Below are 14,397 nucleotides of genomic sequence, written 5' to 3'. Positions count from 1 at the left end.
GCATGATACAATTTCATTTGAAGCTGCTGCATTAACTAACGCAATCTGTTTCTTGGCAGCCAGCTCCTTTCCCAATCTGAAGACACAGGCCTGCAACTCTACATTCTGTTGATGCACCCTTCTCAATGCATGTAACAAAATCGACCTTCGTCTACCTAACGAAGAACACTCCTTTCCCTTTTTCACAGGTACCTTTTGCAGGCAGCCCACCACTTCCGCTGGACTCACCTCTACTATACCCGTATCCCAGGTCTCACTCAAACCTGTGCCACATGCCCTAGTCTGTGCCAATTTATCATATGGACTCTTTAACCACCTGGGGATCATCACCTCAGGACAGTCTCCACCTGCGGAATTCCTTTTTTCCTAAAGAGGGAACTCATGGTGTCAATAATTAATGTTTCATGTTCCTATCACCAATACCTCAAAACACACCCACTGTCTTCCAACAGACACAAAGAAAATTGCCTTTCTGAGTCCAAGCTTCTAACTCGTCGGGTTCTTTGGCATCAATAGCAGCATAAAGACCTTGCTCACAGTGCCAAAATGGTTTGCTTTTCTGTCACGTATAATGGATTCCGAACCACTCACCTTATTACACTGACCAAAAGTTATTGGGCTCAGAGGCAATCACACACACACTTATACCAATGGTTAGAATATAATCGGCTCTTTACAGGCCCTTTATCCATATAAGATATAAGCATACAAACGACTCGGAAAAAGAATAGATCTGGTTATACATACATATACATAAGTGAAAAATAGACAAGTTACATCACTGTTAGTGCATTCAAAGGAAAAAACGTAATCTCAGCCTCTACGCCACTACCCAGTCCCAAGGCTGGTGGGTAGAGAGATCCCACGTGCTAACGAAGTCTGGAGCAGAGCATCCTCCCTCTCAGCGAGACTTCATAACATGGGGTTCCAAATCTGTCTACTACACGGATACCTCTTCTCTTATGGGGAACAAATCCCTGCCCACCTCAGCTTGCCAACCATCCCCGGCCAAAGGCCAGACAGCAAGCATGGGCAGCACAGGGCGGAAAAACCCAGTTAATAGTGAAAAAAAACAGTTTGTCTCCCATGCTCTCGTTCTCAGCACCCCTTATCACTGCACCTGACTCCCTTCTTGGTACATTCTTGATTGAACAATAAGCCAGCTATCCTCCATAATGAGCTCATCTGTTTCCAAATATACATATCGCAGCCATGGCAGAACTCATGTCTGCTAACTGAGCTCACAGAAACGTAGACTTCCATTGCGGTTTTGGAAGTGAATGTCCAAAATGACAGCACACCGGCGCCATGTTTTTTGGTCCAGAAACGGTGTCAGTGCTTCCGTGTCCCATTTCCATGGAGTCCTATGGGACTTACACTTTCTGCTGTCTGATATCCCAGGTCGCCGGGATGTCCCGGTGGCACCAGGATATCAGGCAGCGGAAACGGTGTTAAGAGTTCAGCGACAACCCGTAGGTAGCAACGGTGGGTTACCACCAAACTCATAATGAGGTCCATTCACTTGTAACCTGACAGGACGTTTAAGTGGCCTAGTGGGGAAGTCTGTCACTCTCATCTTGAGGACGGTGTTCGAGTCCTGCTGGGTTCGGCAACAACAAAAGCAAAGTAAAAAAATTAAAAGCCTTGAACAACATACACAGATATCCGGGGAGATGTAATCTGCCGGATCTCGGACACACAGATATCCGTGGAGCACAGGGATGCTGCACACCTCTCTCTGTTGTTTTTTATCCAATGTCGGTGTATGAGAGAAGCATGCAGCAACTCTCCTCTACCATGAGTTTGCTACCATGAAAATAGAAAGGGGGGGAAAGCGCTCTATTTTATTTTCATGGTGGCCATGTCTAGACATTAAGCCAGGGAGGCACCTAATGGCAGTGAACATAGCAGATGGACAGGCCGTACCAGCAGGTAACTGGGCTGCTGCCATGATTAAAGGCCCTCACTTCACTACCTTTAACTAGCGGGCTAACATATCAACCAGTTAGTATGGCCCACCGTACCAGGATTTATCTCCTCGGTACATCCCTACTTTCTTCACGGCAGTACAGTTCTTTTTTTTGTTTAACTTACTTTTGGCACAGATTCCACTGGGGCTTACCAAGCGGCTAGAGAATTGCCTAGAAATCGCAAATAAAGTGAAGGCGACCACGCTTAATGGCAGAACAAATCTCAATTAAAGTTTTTTTTATGTTTGATTTCTCGGATAAGTGCCTATGTCAGTTCATGTTAATGGATAGGTGTTTATCCTCGGCCCCATAAACGCCCTGCCGAACGTGTTTTAAATGCCAGCACGTGTAAACAAGGCAACAGGAGAACGAGTGACAGGGAGTTAAGCTGGACTCTGTGCACGTGCCAAAATAGCTTCATGGGAAAGGAAAGTCGGCTGTGAGAGAGGTCCGATGCCTGAAACACTTTCCGCAAAGCTCGCTGCCTTTTGGGTGACTAACGTGGGCTGCACATGTCTATCACCGCCACAGATCTGTAATTTCCTCCAGTTTTGCGGATTGCAAAATTCAAGATTGGCAAACCAAAAACCACCAGGAAGTATTGACAAGAGGGGAAAAAAGCACAGCCGAGGCTATGAGAAAAGTCATAGCTTATTTGAAACACATTTTTCTATCCATAAACTGCTTCTAGCAATTAACTGCGTTTCTCGGCCCTTGCTATTTTTATCAAACAAAAAGGCACAAGAGAAAAACAGTTTTGTTCCTGTTTACTTCACAGACTTGTGCAAGATTTCCTGCGGACACGATTTTTAAATTATGGCTAAATAACACACAGCCTCGCGCTAGAGGGCGGGGAATGTCCCCGGGAAATAGCGCAACGGTTACTGCATCCGGCGGCAGGGCTGTTCCCGGAGCACTCTCAGCAGGATCCAATTGCCATGGATAAAAAAAAAACGGTCACTAACACATATGTGTGGTAAATCCATATAGTTAGGCCTTGTGCGCACCCATGTTTTATCCGTGTTTGCGAAGTCAGAAGCACGCACGTAGCAGGCCAAGAACCCTTCCATGCTCACACCAATAGAAATTGTAGCAGTGCACCTGTTCTGAGATGGTTTGGGCACAATATGAGCAATTTGTGCTATTTCAATATCAATGAAGAGGGCACAATTCCAAAAGGAATAAGTGGGGGCGACAAATTGGCATACAGGATGCCCAATCCTGCAGGAGCGCAAGCAAGGCATTTTGGGGTAGACCGGGGTCTGCCTGGCCATTGGGATAAATTCACTTGATTGGAGGTAGAACCTATTTTCGATTCTGGCACACAGTGGTAATCAGCATGGTCCCCCTTTCACAGAGAGAGGTGCTCTTTTCACTTCCTGAGTTTGTGCCACTGGATATGGTCACCACGACTACAGAGGACTACATTTGGGAACAGCTCACAGATGGAGGACAGGAGGTGTGCATGCCTTGCATGTAGGGCACATGCTCAGATGACAACATATTGAAGGAAAGATACGCCCCAAGTCACTGGTCTAGCAGTGTACCTCTGTTAGTACATAGTTAGTAGCAAACTGTCCTGAAAAAATTGACGTCGTAAACAACCTGTAAATGGCGTACAAAGTTACTTTAATGTGTATAATCACAAAATTCAAATCGGATGCATTACAAGACAAAATCTATACATAAGAAACCACAGACAGACACTTTCATGTAATACAATAATCATACGGAGCCCAAGAAAGTTGATTAACCTTCAAATATTCGTGGGTCAAGAACACCAGTCTAGTACAAATACAGCAATCTGTTTTCAAAAGCTGCCCAACATGTTTCTGCCCCACTATTGTCATCAAATACAGGACATTCCTCAGGGGCTGAGATGTTAGAAGGCATATGTTCCTTAGCAATCAATTGAAGTGCCACATAGTTCGTTCACTAAAAAAACAGAGGATAACTTAGTGCCAATACCGGATGGATCTCAAGAGGGATTCCCGTTGACCTGGTACTCACCCCCATCTAAAACAGAAATGTAAAGTACCTGGTAAATAATCCAGGGTAAATTACTGATGTTCATGATTTGCCAAAGTCTTCAATTCAAATGTGGATACATTCACCAACTGCCATTAACCTGGCTGTTCTGCAACTCAAAATCATCCAGGGAATACTTTAAAATACTTTCTCAAAAGATTGTCAAAACAACTAGCATCTCTTGTATCATCAATAGTGAGGATACCGAATTACCTAATGTTGGTTTAAGCAATCAACCAAGAGTTGAGTGCTTGATAACACTGAGCGTCAAAAACATTTGGCTCTTAATCTTTTGACAGCAGTATTGGTCTACAAATAGAAAGATTGGAATTATGGGCACTATTTTGCCTCTTTTTATTTGCCAGCTACAACCACAAGCCAGAGCTAAAGTAACACCCTTTAGTATATACTTGCCTGCTTAAAGCTAATAAAAAACACGTGTCTCTCTCCAAGACATCTTAAAATGACCACAAACGGCCCCAACGATGGCCACTCCTCTTATAGATACATCACACATCACCCCATGGTAAACCACAACGCACAAATGGAAGAGTACCATGCAATGTCCATACCATAAATGAGCAATAGTGCACCTAAGTCTGTGTGCTGCCAGGAAATAGGTGATATTAATTCCTTAGACTCGCATAATGCCCTACACTGGAAAGGGACTGCCAGGGCCAGCTGGTACCTGTTACAAAAATGCAATAACGGCCACACCATTTGTTCTCGAAAAAAGCCACAGTGATTTAAGCTGCCTGGTTACACAATCGAGGCTGAGGTGCACAGCCCAACATACATGCAATCAGAGAAAACTAACCCCACATCGGGCAGTGCTGCCTACAGTTTGTTTTTAGTTTAATGTAGACCCGTTTGCACATGGATCTCATGCAGAGATGTGTTTCTCTCTTTGTGCTTACAGTTCACAGTCTAATATCACCGTGTGCAATGCAATAAATGTACAATAAAATAAGGATCCTTGGGTACTGGTGTATGAACACTGAGCATACAGCAGGCAAAAACCACAAATGTAATCATGACAGTTCACAGTGAAAATCAAAAGCAAGCAGATGAACTCATGAAATGACCATAGTTCACAACAGTTCACATCAAGGTGTCAAGAGGTAACACAGGCTCGTCCAACAAGGACCTGCCGTCAGAAACTATAAGGAACATTATGCCATTCAACGTTTTCATTGAGCCCTGAAATATGACTCTTAATGTGGAAAATTAGGCTCTGTTCCAAATTTAATCGTTTTTTGATTGATCTCATACAGGTTATTGCCCCTAATCTTGTTCAAGATCACCCAATGCAGATCCATATAGGTATGTGATTTACTGATGAAATGTTTGGCAAGGAGAGCCTGTGCAACCCTATTCTTTATGCAGCTCGGGTGTTCAATGAGCCAGGTTTTACACTTCCAGTTGGTTTTGGCTACATAATGGAAGCCGCAAGGAAATGTGATCAGGTAGATCACATTATAGGTGTTGCAATTGGTGTGTTCCCTGATATCCCAATGTTTTTACAATCCAATTTCAACAGTAAGTGTTTTGGAATTGAAGGCACACATAACACACATGGATGATGTCCAACCACTTGGTCGAGATCCCAAAGTGTGGTTTGCCTACTGCCACACAGTTTTCTTCTGGTTATATCATTCCTGATGATCACATTTCTGATATTCATGCTCCCTTTGAAAGCTATGATGGGGTAATAAACAGTGTTACTGAAAGAATGCCTCCAATTCTGTTTATGATATGATATGGCATTTATAACGCGCCTATACACAAGTGTTTCAATAATCTGTTTTATTTTATATGACTGGTTGGTGAAATGGCTGGTCGGACTAATGTTAAACCTGTTTACCTGAAATGTCCCAACCCAAAGGTCAGGCAAAGTCAGGCAATTAACCTGAATCACACACACCTGACGGCCCTTCCTTTTCCCCACAGGGATTAAAGGTGGAGCCAGATAGAACAGTACGAGCAAGGTGAGCACGGCAGACGGCACAGCTATGCAGGTGCGGCAGTTCAAGACAAGGAGAAAGGCGTCAGGAATCAAGAGGGTGGCGAGGAGACCAGCTGCAGAGGGAAAACCGGCACCACGTGGGAGCTAATTCAGAGACTCTGGTCGATACCCCTTCTGAGCGACACTACGGGTACCAGAAGGACATAGGAGAGTCGCTGAAAGAGGCCAAAGTGGTCATACAGGAGGTCTAGTAAAACCCCAGTACAATCGAAAGACTTTGATCTACATCAGTGTAAAAGAAAGCAAGGGAAGTGAATCCCGTAAATGCAAGCAAATGTGAAGTTGACAAGATTGAACCCGAAGGAGGGAGGCTGAAGAAAGTGGGGCAAGTCTAAAAGTCCCAAGAAACAATGTGTTGACACGAGTTAACCCGGCAGAGGGATGTCCAAGCTATCTGTCTGAAAAGGCATTAAGATTGGTGAAAGAGGGTTGAAGCCATCACTCAAGTACTGACAGTCAAGAGAGGTCTGAGCCCGACCGAGGGAGATCCAGGGGTGAAGCTATCACCCAAACTTTCAATGGGGAAAAAACTGTCTTATAATTTGCGAAATGAGATCTGTAAGAAGGGTCAGTGCCCTGAAGAGTGGGACTCAGGGGTGAAGCCATCACCGTACGTGAAACTATAGTAAACAATTGAGAAGAGTCATCGCCCAGAAGAGGGAGACCCAGGGATGAACCGATAAGCCAGTGAACATTGGAAACAAAATTTCATTTATTAAAGGAACTACATTTTGGTTCCAGAGAGAGAAAAACATAGCTATCCAGGGGATTGATATCATTAAAGAACTTTCTATAGATTTGCACGCAGAAGAGGGGAATCCCGGGGTAAAAGTCACCCAAAGCCCATGGAAAAGAGACTGTGTATTTGTTTTGTTAGTTGAATGCATCAGGTCCTCAAGGCAAGAGACTTTCAAGAAAACGAGACTTAGCCATCAACAGTCCTGAGAGCTGCCATTAGAACTATCTTCTCGTGCTGGAGAAGCCTGAGACTTTACTGTGCTTCAAGCTCCCATCTTACCCAGTGTCCAAAATGTGGAGAAGGGAGACCAAGGCTACTGCATCCTGACATATTATTTGAGAACACTTCTTTCTTTTCTTGAGAATTATCCTACACCCTTTTTGTATTAGTTGTAAGGTTTGGCAATCGGTTTCTTGCTATAGGCCCTTTTTATTTGACACAATGCCACTAGGACTGCCTTATTTTAATTTGATGGTCGACGTTTGCTCCCATCTTAGATTTAGGTTTAGAGTAGGCATTTTTCGAACCTGCACACAGCATTTATTGTTCAATAAACACCCTTAAATTGTGATCACTTTTGTCTGCCTTACTTGTTGCCACCATGAGTTCCTTACACCAGCCACTAGAGGCCTTGAGGCCCTCGGATGCACACCAGCCACCTGAGGCAACCTCTGGGATGGGAGAGATTTCCACGCCTTTGCTTCCCGCTGCGCATCCTCTCCAGAATAGGTAATCAGAGGGCAAGCTTCCCTCTTGAACACTTCCTGCTGCACGACCTCTGCACTTCAGGACTCGAGAGGCACAGACCCTGTCAGGACCGGCAGTTGCTCTTTTCCAAGCATTGGTCCTGTCGTCTTCTCTCTCTTCCAGCTTTTGCTTGGGCTGCCAACCACACTGCTTCTGCTTCCTTCTGCGCATTTCCCCTCTTCTCTCTCTTACGGCCTGCACATGAGCGGGCCTTTCGAGCCTCTCAGTCTCCCTCAGGGGTGGGCCATTTACATTAATGATTTGACCACTCATTTACCATTGCACTTCTTCAGCCAACTTCCTCGTCCCATCACTTAGAAGATTATGGAACTTGAAGTACGGAATGACAGAGTTAGGTTTGTGAGTCTGAATTTCACTTCTATATTTCGTTCTTTACAACATTCTTTGAAGGAATACCATAAGGCTTAGTCGCTAAACCTGATGCAAGATGGAATGGTAATTCTTTTGAATTGCTATTTTCCATAACTTCTCTTTCACTGAACCTTTGGTTATAACAGAGGTCTTTCATTTTAACATGCCTCTGGGGCTTTGATCTCTTTTAAGGCCTAGTGTTTCCCGAGTGGTTTTACTCCTGTTTACATGTGTATTTTGTGACAAAGCAAGATGGTTTTTACAACAAGCCATTACACACTTTGGTATTGCACAGTCACCCTCCCTAGAGGAAGAAAAATACTGCATATCATCCGACGGAGTCCTCTCATTCCCCTGAGCCTTTTCTCCACCCAGGTGATACTCCCGCAGAATATCACCCCCAAGGTCAGGATCAGAAAACGTCTGCCTTTCGCTTGCCACCTGGGAGGAGTCTTTGGGCAGGGAATTAGTGAGGGATCCATAGGATTCATCACACTTCTTGAGAGGTGTGGATCTATGTGATCACTGCGAAATAATGACTGCAAATTCTCAAAATGTCAAGTTACTTTTTCTTTTTTTGCATGTTTTCCATAGTTAAATTCAAAGGTAGACACCGCAGCCCCACATGTCTAATTAATACCCCTACTCCACTAACACTCTATTGTGAAAACAAAGGTGCAAAAAAAAGAAAACAAAACACATTTTCAGCCTCGCAGTAATGGTATTCGCCATATACCAGAGGTGCTGCACTGATGTGAAAGTGGACTGGCAAGCATTGACATTTGTTTTTTAAATAGAACCACTGTCGACCAGTCCTGAGTTCAGGTGCACCAATGCAAGTTGTGCAATGCTAATAAAGCAGATAGTTCAGCAAATTGTCTCGTTGATATTCTCCATAGTCTGAAAAACCAGAGGGTGTTTCACTTCCTAAACGCTGAGGATCCCGTACTCAGGTGGCCAGGACACAGCCATTGCCTTTGGATCCACACCCTGAGGGTGGACAAGTGTGGGAGGATCATCTGGGTGAGGGGTCCTCAGGGAGTGGGGGAGGAACGCCCAATGGCAAGACATGGTATCCCCCCTTTCCAAATACCCCTGTCCCATCCTATTTTATAGGATATTCCAACTGCGCAGTCCTTCACCCCTTTTCTACACAAACACTGAGCAGAGGAAGAGGAGATATGAGGCTAAAAGAAGTACCACCCATGCAATACATTGGATATTAATTTTTAGAAAAAAGTATGAACCTTTGTTTGTGCGTGCTAAGATTTGTTGTTTCTGCCTTTAGATTCACAATTCACTTGTTTGTTTGGTGTAAACATTTGAATCAAGACTCCTTGTTTGTTTTTGCAAAAATTGGTTTTAATGGTTGTCCAAAAAACAAAATATCTTGCCCTCTACAGGTGTTTCACTGCCATTCCATTGTGTGGCAGATCCTCAGGAGGGATAATCCCATTTTGGTCTTAAATTAAATTCAACTGAAATATTAACAAAGACATAGCTTAGATGTACAGTTGTATGTGTTGCAATTCAAATGATTGTTCAAAACATTACAAATTATAACAGTGGCTAGATTTCAAAAATTTCAAAAATATAAAAAAAAATCATTGTTTTGAAAGGCAGAAAGAAACTCATTGGGCCTGATTACAAATCGCCCGGTATGGAAACAATGGTGGCGGTAAACCTGCCGCCACCGTTGTTTCCATGCTGGGCGATCACAACTCCTGAGGTGATGTTCCCGCAAGGTCTGACCTGGTGGGTTTAACACCGCCCGCCTGCAGGCGGACGAGGAAACACCGGCAGCATTACAAGATGCTGCCGGTGTTTCCATGATCCCCATTCCCATCGAGTCCCATAGGACTCGATGGGAATGGGGATTAACACCATTCCATCTCCGTGATTCCTGGAAAACCGGGGTTGTAATGCCCCGGTAATTCCGGGAATCACGGAGGCAGAATGGTAATACGAGTCCGGCGGTAAGCAGGCGGTTTTACCACCACGGTTACCGCCGGACTCGTAATGAGGCCCATTATTTTTCAAATGTTTTCACAAAAAACGCATTTCTCTAGTTTTTGCATATTGCAGTCAATTGCACTCATAGTGAGTTTTGTTAGAAGGACCATTTCATTTGCTCATGCTTGCTTTACAATTCATACTCACATTTGTTGTATATTGTAGTTTGCTGTAATAATTTCAGCACGTTTTGTGCTCAAAAGATATTTTTTGGCCTGTTTTGTTTCCCTACTTAAAGAAACTTTGGGTCTCACCAAAGATTGCTGGTTCCAGACGACAGAACCTAAAGGGAATGAGTGAAAAAATGTTTCAATACTTTCACTCCCTGTGCTGTTGCTCCATTTGCTGATAGCATTTGTATACAAGGACTTGTTTGTCTGTATATAATTGTTTTAAGGCTGCTTACCTTAATTTCTGGTGGTTCCGCGATTGTTATTCCTTTGGCAGGAGGAGCAGCATGCTAACCGTCTGCTTCCTAGTTCGATGTGTGTTTCCCGACTTCAGAATGGTGCTGCGATCACGTGTTAAACTTGCTCATGTGATCGCGTCCACCATTCGGGAATGGGAAAGGATGTGGCAATAGGCACGGTCGCACGTTGATGTGTGCCGCTTTTCTAGATTCACGATTAAGCTCACTTGTGAATCTATTTTTTGAGAGAAAAAAAGAAAATAGCTTAGCTGAGCTATATTGCTTTATTTCTAAAATGTTTTTTTAGACGTAATCCTAAACTGATTCATTCATAGTCACGTGATATTTTTGGTCACGTGATTTAAGCTATATTGTTTCCTATTCTATTCCTATGGGTGCTAAATATTTATTTGAAAGATTAGTGAATTGGGATGAGCATAATTGTTATTTGTTTTAACCAACCAAATAGAATGAGTACAAATGCAGTTACTTCATGTTTGCTTGGGTAAGAAGTGAATTTAGTTTGCTACAATAAATTGATAATTTCTCCTTCAGAGTTCAAACCTATATGGCATAAATCCAAAATATAAATCCAAAATGCTTCTCTTATCCTGAGCATTTTTTCAATGTTGCCTCCCCTTGGTGGCACTGTAATTTTTTCAATTCCGTAGAATCATACATAATTTTTCAATGAACCTTTGTGTTCAGTCTGTGGTGGTACCCCAAAAGGTATCTTGGGTCTTCCTTGATAATTGACCTCATATGTTCTTGTATCCTTTGCTTTAGTTTTCTCGTTGTGCTACCTTCATATATTTTTTGCAGCTGCATTCTATAGCATATATCACACATTTGGTATTGCAATTGATAAAGTCCCGAATACTGTATTTTTTTCCATTTGGTAAATGTATTTCTGTTTTTCCATTTTCACTGTATTGACAGCTGATACACTGACCACATTTGAAATTTCCTTTGAGTCTTTGTGAGTCCCACAGTTTTGATAGGCCTTTTTGTTGTTTTGAAATTGAGAAGTGGGAATGACTGAGTTTGTCCTGAAGGCCTTTAGATCTACAAAAGGTGATGTTCACTTCTTCGTCCAAGCTATCTGATATATCATCATCCATTTTTAGGATGTTCCAGTTCTGTTTTAATATTTTTCTGACTATTTTTATGCCTGATGAGTATGTCGTGATGAATCTTATTTTTTCAAAGGTTTTCATTTGAGTTGGTTTGTCTGCCAATAGTTCCTCTCGTTCGTTTTTCAGTTTTCAGATATGTTTTCTCTAGATGTTGATCTTTGTATCCTCGTTCTTGGAATTTCTTCATAACTGCTGACACATTCTTTTGGAATTCATGTTTTTCAGTACAGTTTCTTTTTATTCTCAACATTTCCCTGTAGGGGATATTTCTTGTGATATGCTTTGGATGGTTACTTTCAGCGTGCAAGATTGTGTTTCCAGCCGTTGGCTTGACATATAGTTTGGTAAAGATTTTGCCATGTTTCACAAATAGTTCCAAATCAAGGAAATGGATTGATGTAACACTGTGATCTATAGTGAAATTCAAATTGTAAGTATTGTGGTTTAGAAAAGCAAAGTAGTTGTTGAGGGTGTTGATATCTCCGTTCCAGATTATAAGGACATCATTGATATATCTACCCCAACAGATAATGTTGTTCTCTGTTGTAAAGGCTATGTGTTGCCAGGCATGTTCCAACTCAAATTGTCCTACATATAGGTTGGCATATGTGGGCGCAAATTTCCCTCCCATTGCGGTCCCTTGTTGTTGTCTGTATATGCTATCATTGAAGAGGAAGATATTGTTGTTCAAGTTAAAGTTGAGCATTTCTAGCAGCATGTTATTGTGGGAGTAGTAGGAGACTGACCTCATCTTTAGGAAGTACTCAATTGCTTCAATGTCTTTTTGGTGGGGTATGGATGTGGAGAGGGAGGAGACATCTAGAGTCATCAGCCTGAAGTTAGTTTCCCAATTGATGGCTTAGAGCTGCTGGATTACATGCTTTGTGTCCCTTATGTAGGAGGCAAGTCCTGACACTAAAGGTTGTAGAAAAGTGTCAATATATTTGGATATTGTTTCTGTTAGGGAACCAATGCTGCTTATTATAGGTCTGAGGGCAGGAAAGGAAGTAAAGGATTTGTGTATCTTTGGTATAAAGTAGATTGTCCCCAATATTGGAAATTGGTTTGTTAAAAATTTCTGTTCATCTTCTGTTATCAAATTACCTGGTATGATGGGGAAAAGGTGTTACAGGGAAGGAGATACTGTGTCTCACCATCCTGTGTCCCACTTTCACTGCCCAAAGGCCCCTCATCCAGGTGATCCTCATCGCACTGGTCCACCCCCAGGAACTGAATCCAAAAGCGATGGCCGTGTCCTGGCCACCTGGATGACAGAACCCTGGGGACTAGCTTGTGAGACACCTTCTGGTTTCTCACAGAGACAAGGACAGTACCACAGCGGCAAACGATTCGCCCCACTTTGTCTATCGACGCGGGAGAGCCTCAAGTACCTCCGACACACAATGCAGGACTCTTCAGCTTTGATTCCAGGTCTTGCATTTCCTATTTTTGAAGGCTCATGAAAGTTACACTCTTTCGGTGAAAAGGTCAAGGGCACTTTCTTCCTTGCAATACTCTTCAGTCTCGCCGTCTTTGACCTTGTATTAAACTGCCATCTTGGAACTGCTGCTTGCTTGTGTGCTTTGCCTTGCTCGCAGTGTTATTTCGTGCTCTGACTTTTATCCGTGTGGGGAGTGTGATGGAAGTCAGGTGTGTGTAATGATCAGTAATTGCCTGACCCAGCCTGACCATTGTATTGGGACATGTCAGGTATACGGCTCTGGTGTTAGTCCGTTTTCCCTCATAGTGAGTTGTCCGTGAGAAAGTGTTTGTGTTGGAAAAGGGTGGGGATTTGAGTCCCTAAGTATCCTACCTGGTAGGATGGGGTAAAGGTGTTACAGCGAAGGGGATACCACGTCTCGCCATCCGGTGTCCCACTTTCACTCCTCGAAGACCCCCCATCCAGGGGATCCTCCTGCATTGGTCCATCCCCAGGAACTGGATCCAAAAGCGATGGCCGTGTCCTGGCCACCTGGATGACAGATCCCCGGGACTAGCGGGTGAGACACCTTCAGGTTTCTTACAGTAGGCATTAGGTTTATTGGTATAGGCCATTTTATTTTGACTAAGGACTGACTAGGAATGTATTTTCTTTTAGTTTGATGGTCGAGAATGCTCCCATCTTAGTTACAGGGCAAGATAGGAGTTTTCCAACCCCTTTTAAACCACCAATAAAGGTTTTGAAACCTGCAGCTTTTGTGTTAGTGTTTACTTGTGATACCATGCCTCCCTCACAATAGACACATATTTACCACTCAGATTCCCGAACTGCCAATGAAATCAAAGGTGAAATCCTCCAGAAGATTCATAAGAAAAGTGTTTTCATTGTCTTGGGATGAAATATGCAACTGGAAACTTTGCTAAAAAGTAAAAATCAGAAAGGATGATGGTTAAACTACTTAAAATAGGAAGCCATATACAAGAAATCACCCCTTCATGGAACATCAGGCCTAATCTTGTGAAATGAAGGAAAAGAAGAAACGATAAATGGGTGACATTGCTATAATGATTTTGGCTGTTCTTTAGAGGTTCGGGTTGCAGGTACAGGAATTAAGCTTAACAATTATTATTATTATTTTTAGTGTATATGTGTGGGAATCACAACAGGAGCCGCTATTGATGCTAAACAATACTTTATTCAAGGAAACTGCAAAAGTTCAAGAACAGAGGAACCACAGACTTTAAGGCAGTTACTTCACTGTGGGTTTAAAGTCTGGGGTAAGTATTCCTTTGGAGGCTTCTCTTACTCACTCGAGCCTGAATAGGCCCACCAGTCGCTTCCACTCTCCTCTCTTTCTCCCTGCAATGAGCCACAAACGGATCATCAGTTCAGTTCCTTTTATCCTGTGTGACAGGCTTGTATGTGTGCCAATCAGGGAGCAGTTCTCCCACTCTACATTGGATTGGTTGATAACCTGGGAGTCCTGCCCCTAAAAAGAGAGCTGCCATCTCCCTTC

The 14,397-nt window shown here is 43.1% G+C and overlaps 1 protein-coding gene across 3 annotated transcripts in view; it reads right to left on the bottom strand.

Moving 5' to 3' along the window:
- Nucleotides 1-14,397, bottom strand: part of SUGCT (succinyl-CoA:glutarate-CoA transferase) — a 2,028,246-nt gene that overhangs the window by 731,158 nt on the left and 1,282,691 nt on the right. The window contains exon 10 of one of the 3 annotated variants that reach the window (XM_069613297.1): nt 13,681-13,800. The exons of the other annotated variants lie outside the window; for them this stretch is intronic. Within the exon in view, the coding sequence (XP_069469398.1) occupies nt 13,696-13,800 (105 nt within the window). The 3' untranslated portion in view covers nt 13,681-13,695. Of the gene's footprint in view, nt 1-13,680; nt 13,801-14,397 lie in introns of those variants that run through there. 3 annotated transcript variants of the gene reach the window in all.

This window comes from Ambystoma mexicanum, chromosome 5p (assembly GCF_040938575.1).
Source record: "Ambystoma mexicanum isolate Mex_15411 chromosome 5p, UKY_AmexF1_1, whole genome shotgun sequence".
Classification (NCBI taxonomy): Eukaryota; Metazoa; Chordata; class Amphibia; order Caudata; family Ambystomatidae; genus Ambystoma; species Ambystoma mexicanum.
The sequence above is the reverse complement of the archived record's forward strand: the minus strand, read 5'-3'. Positions and strand labels throughout refer to the sequence as shown.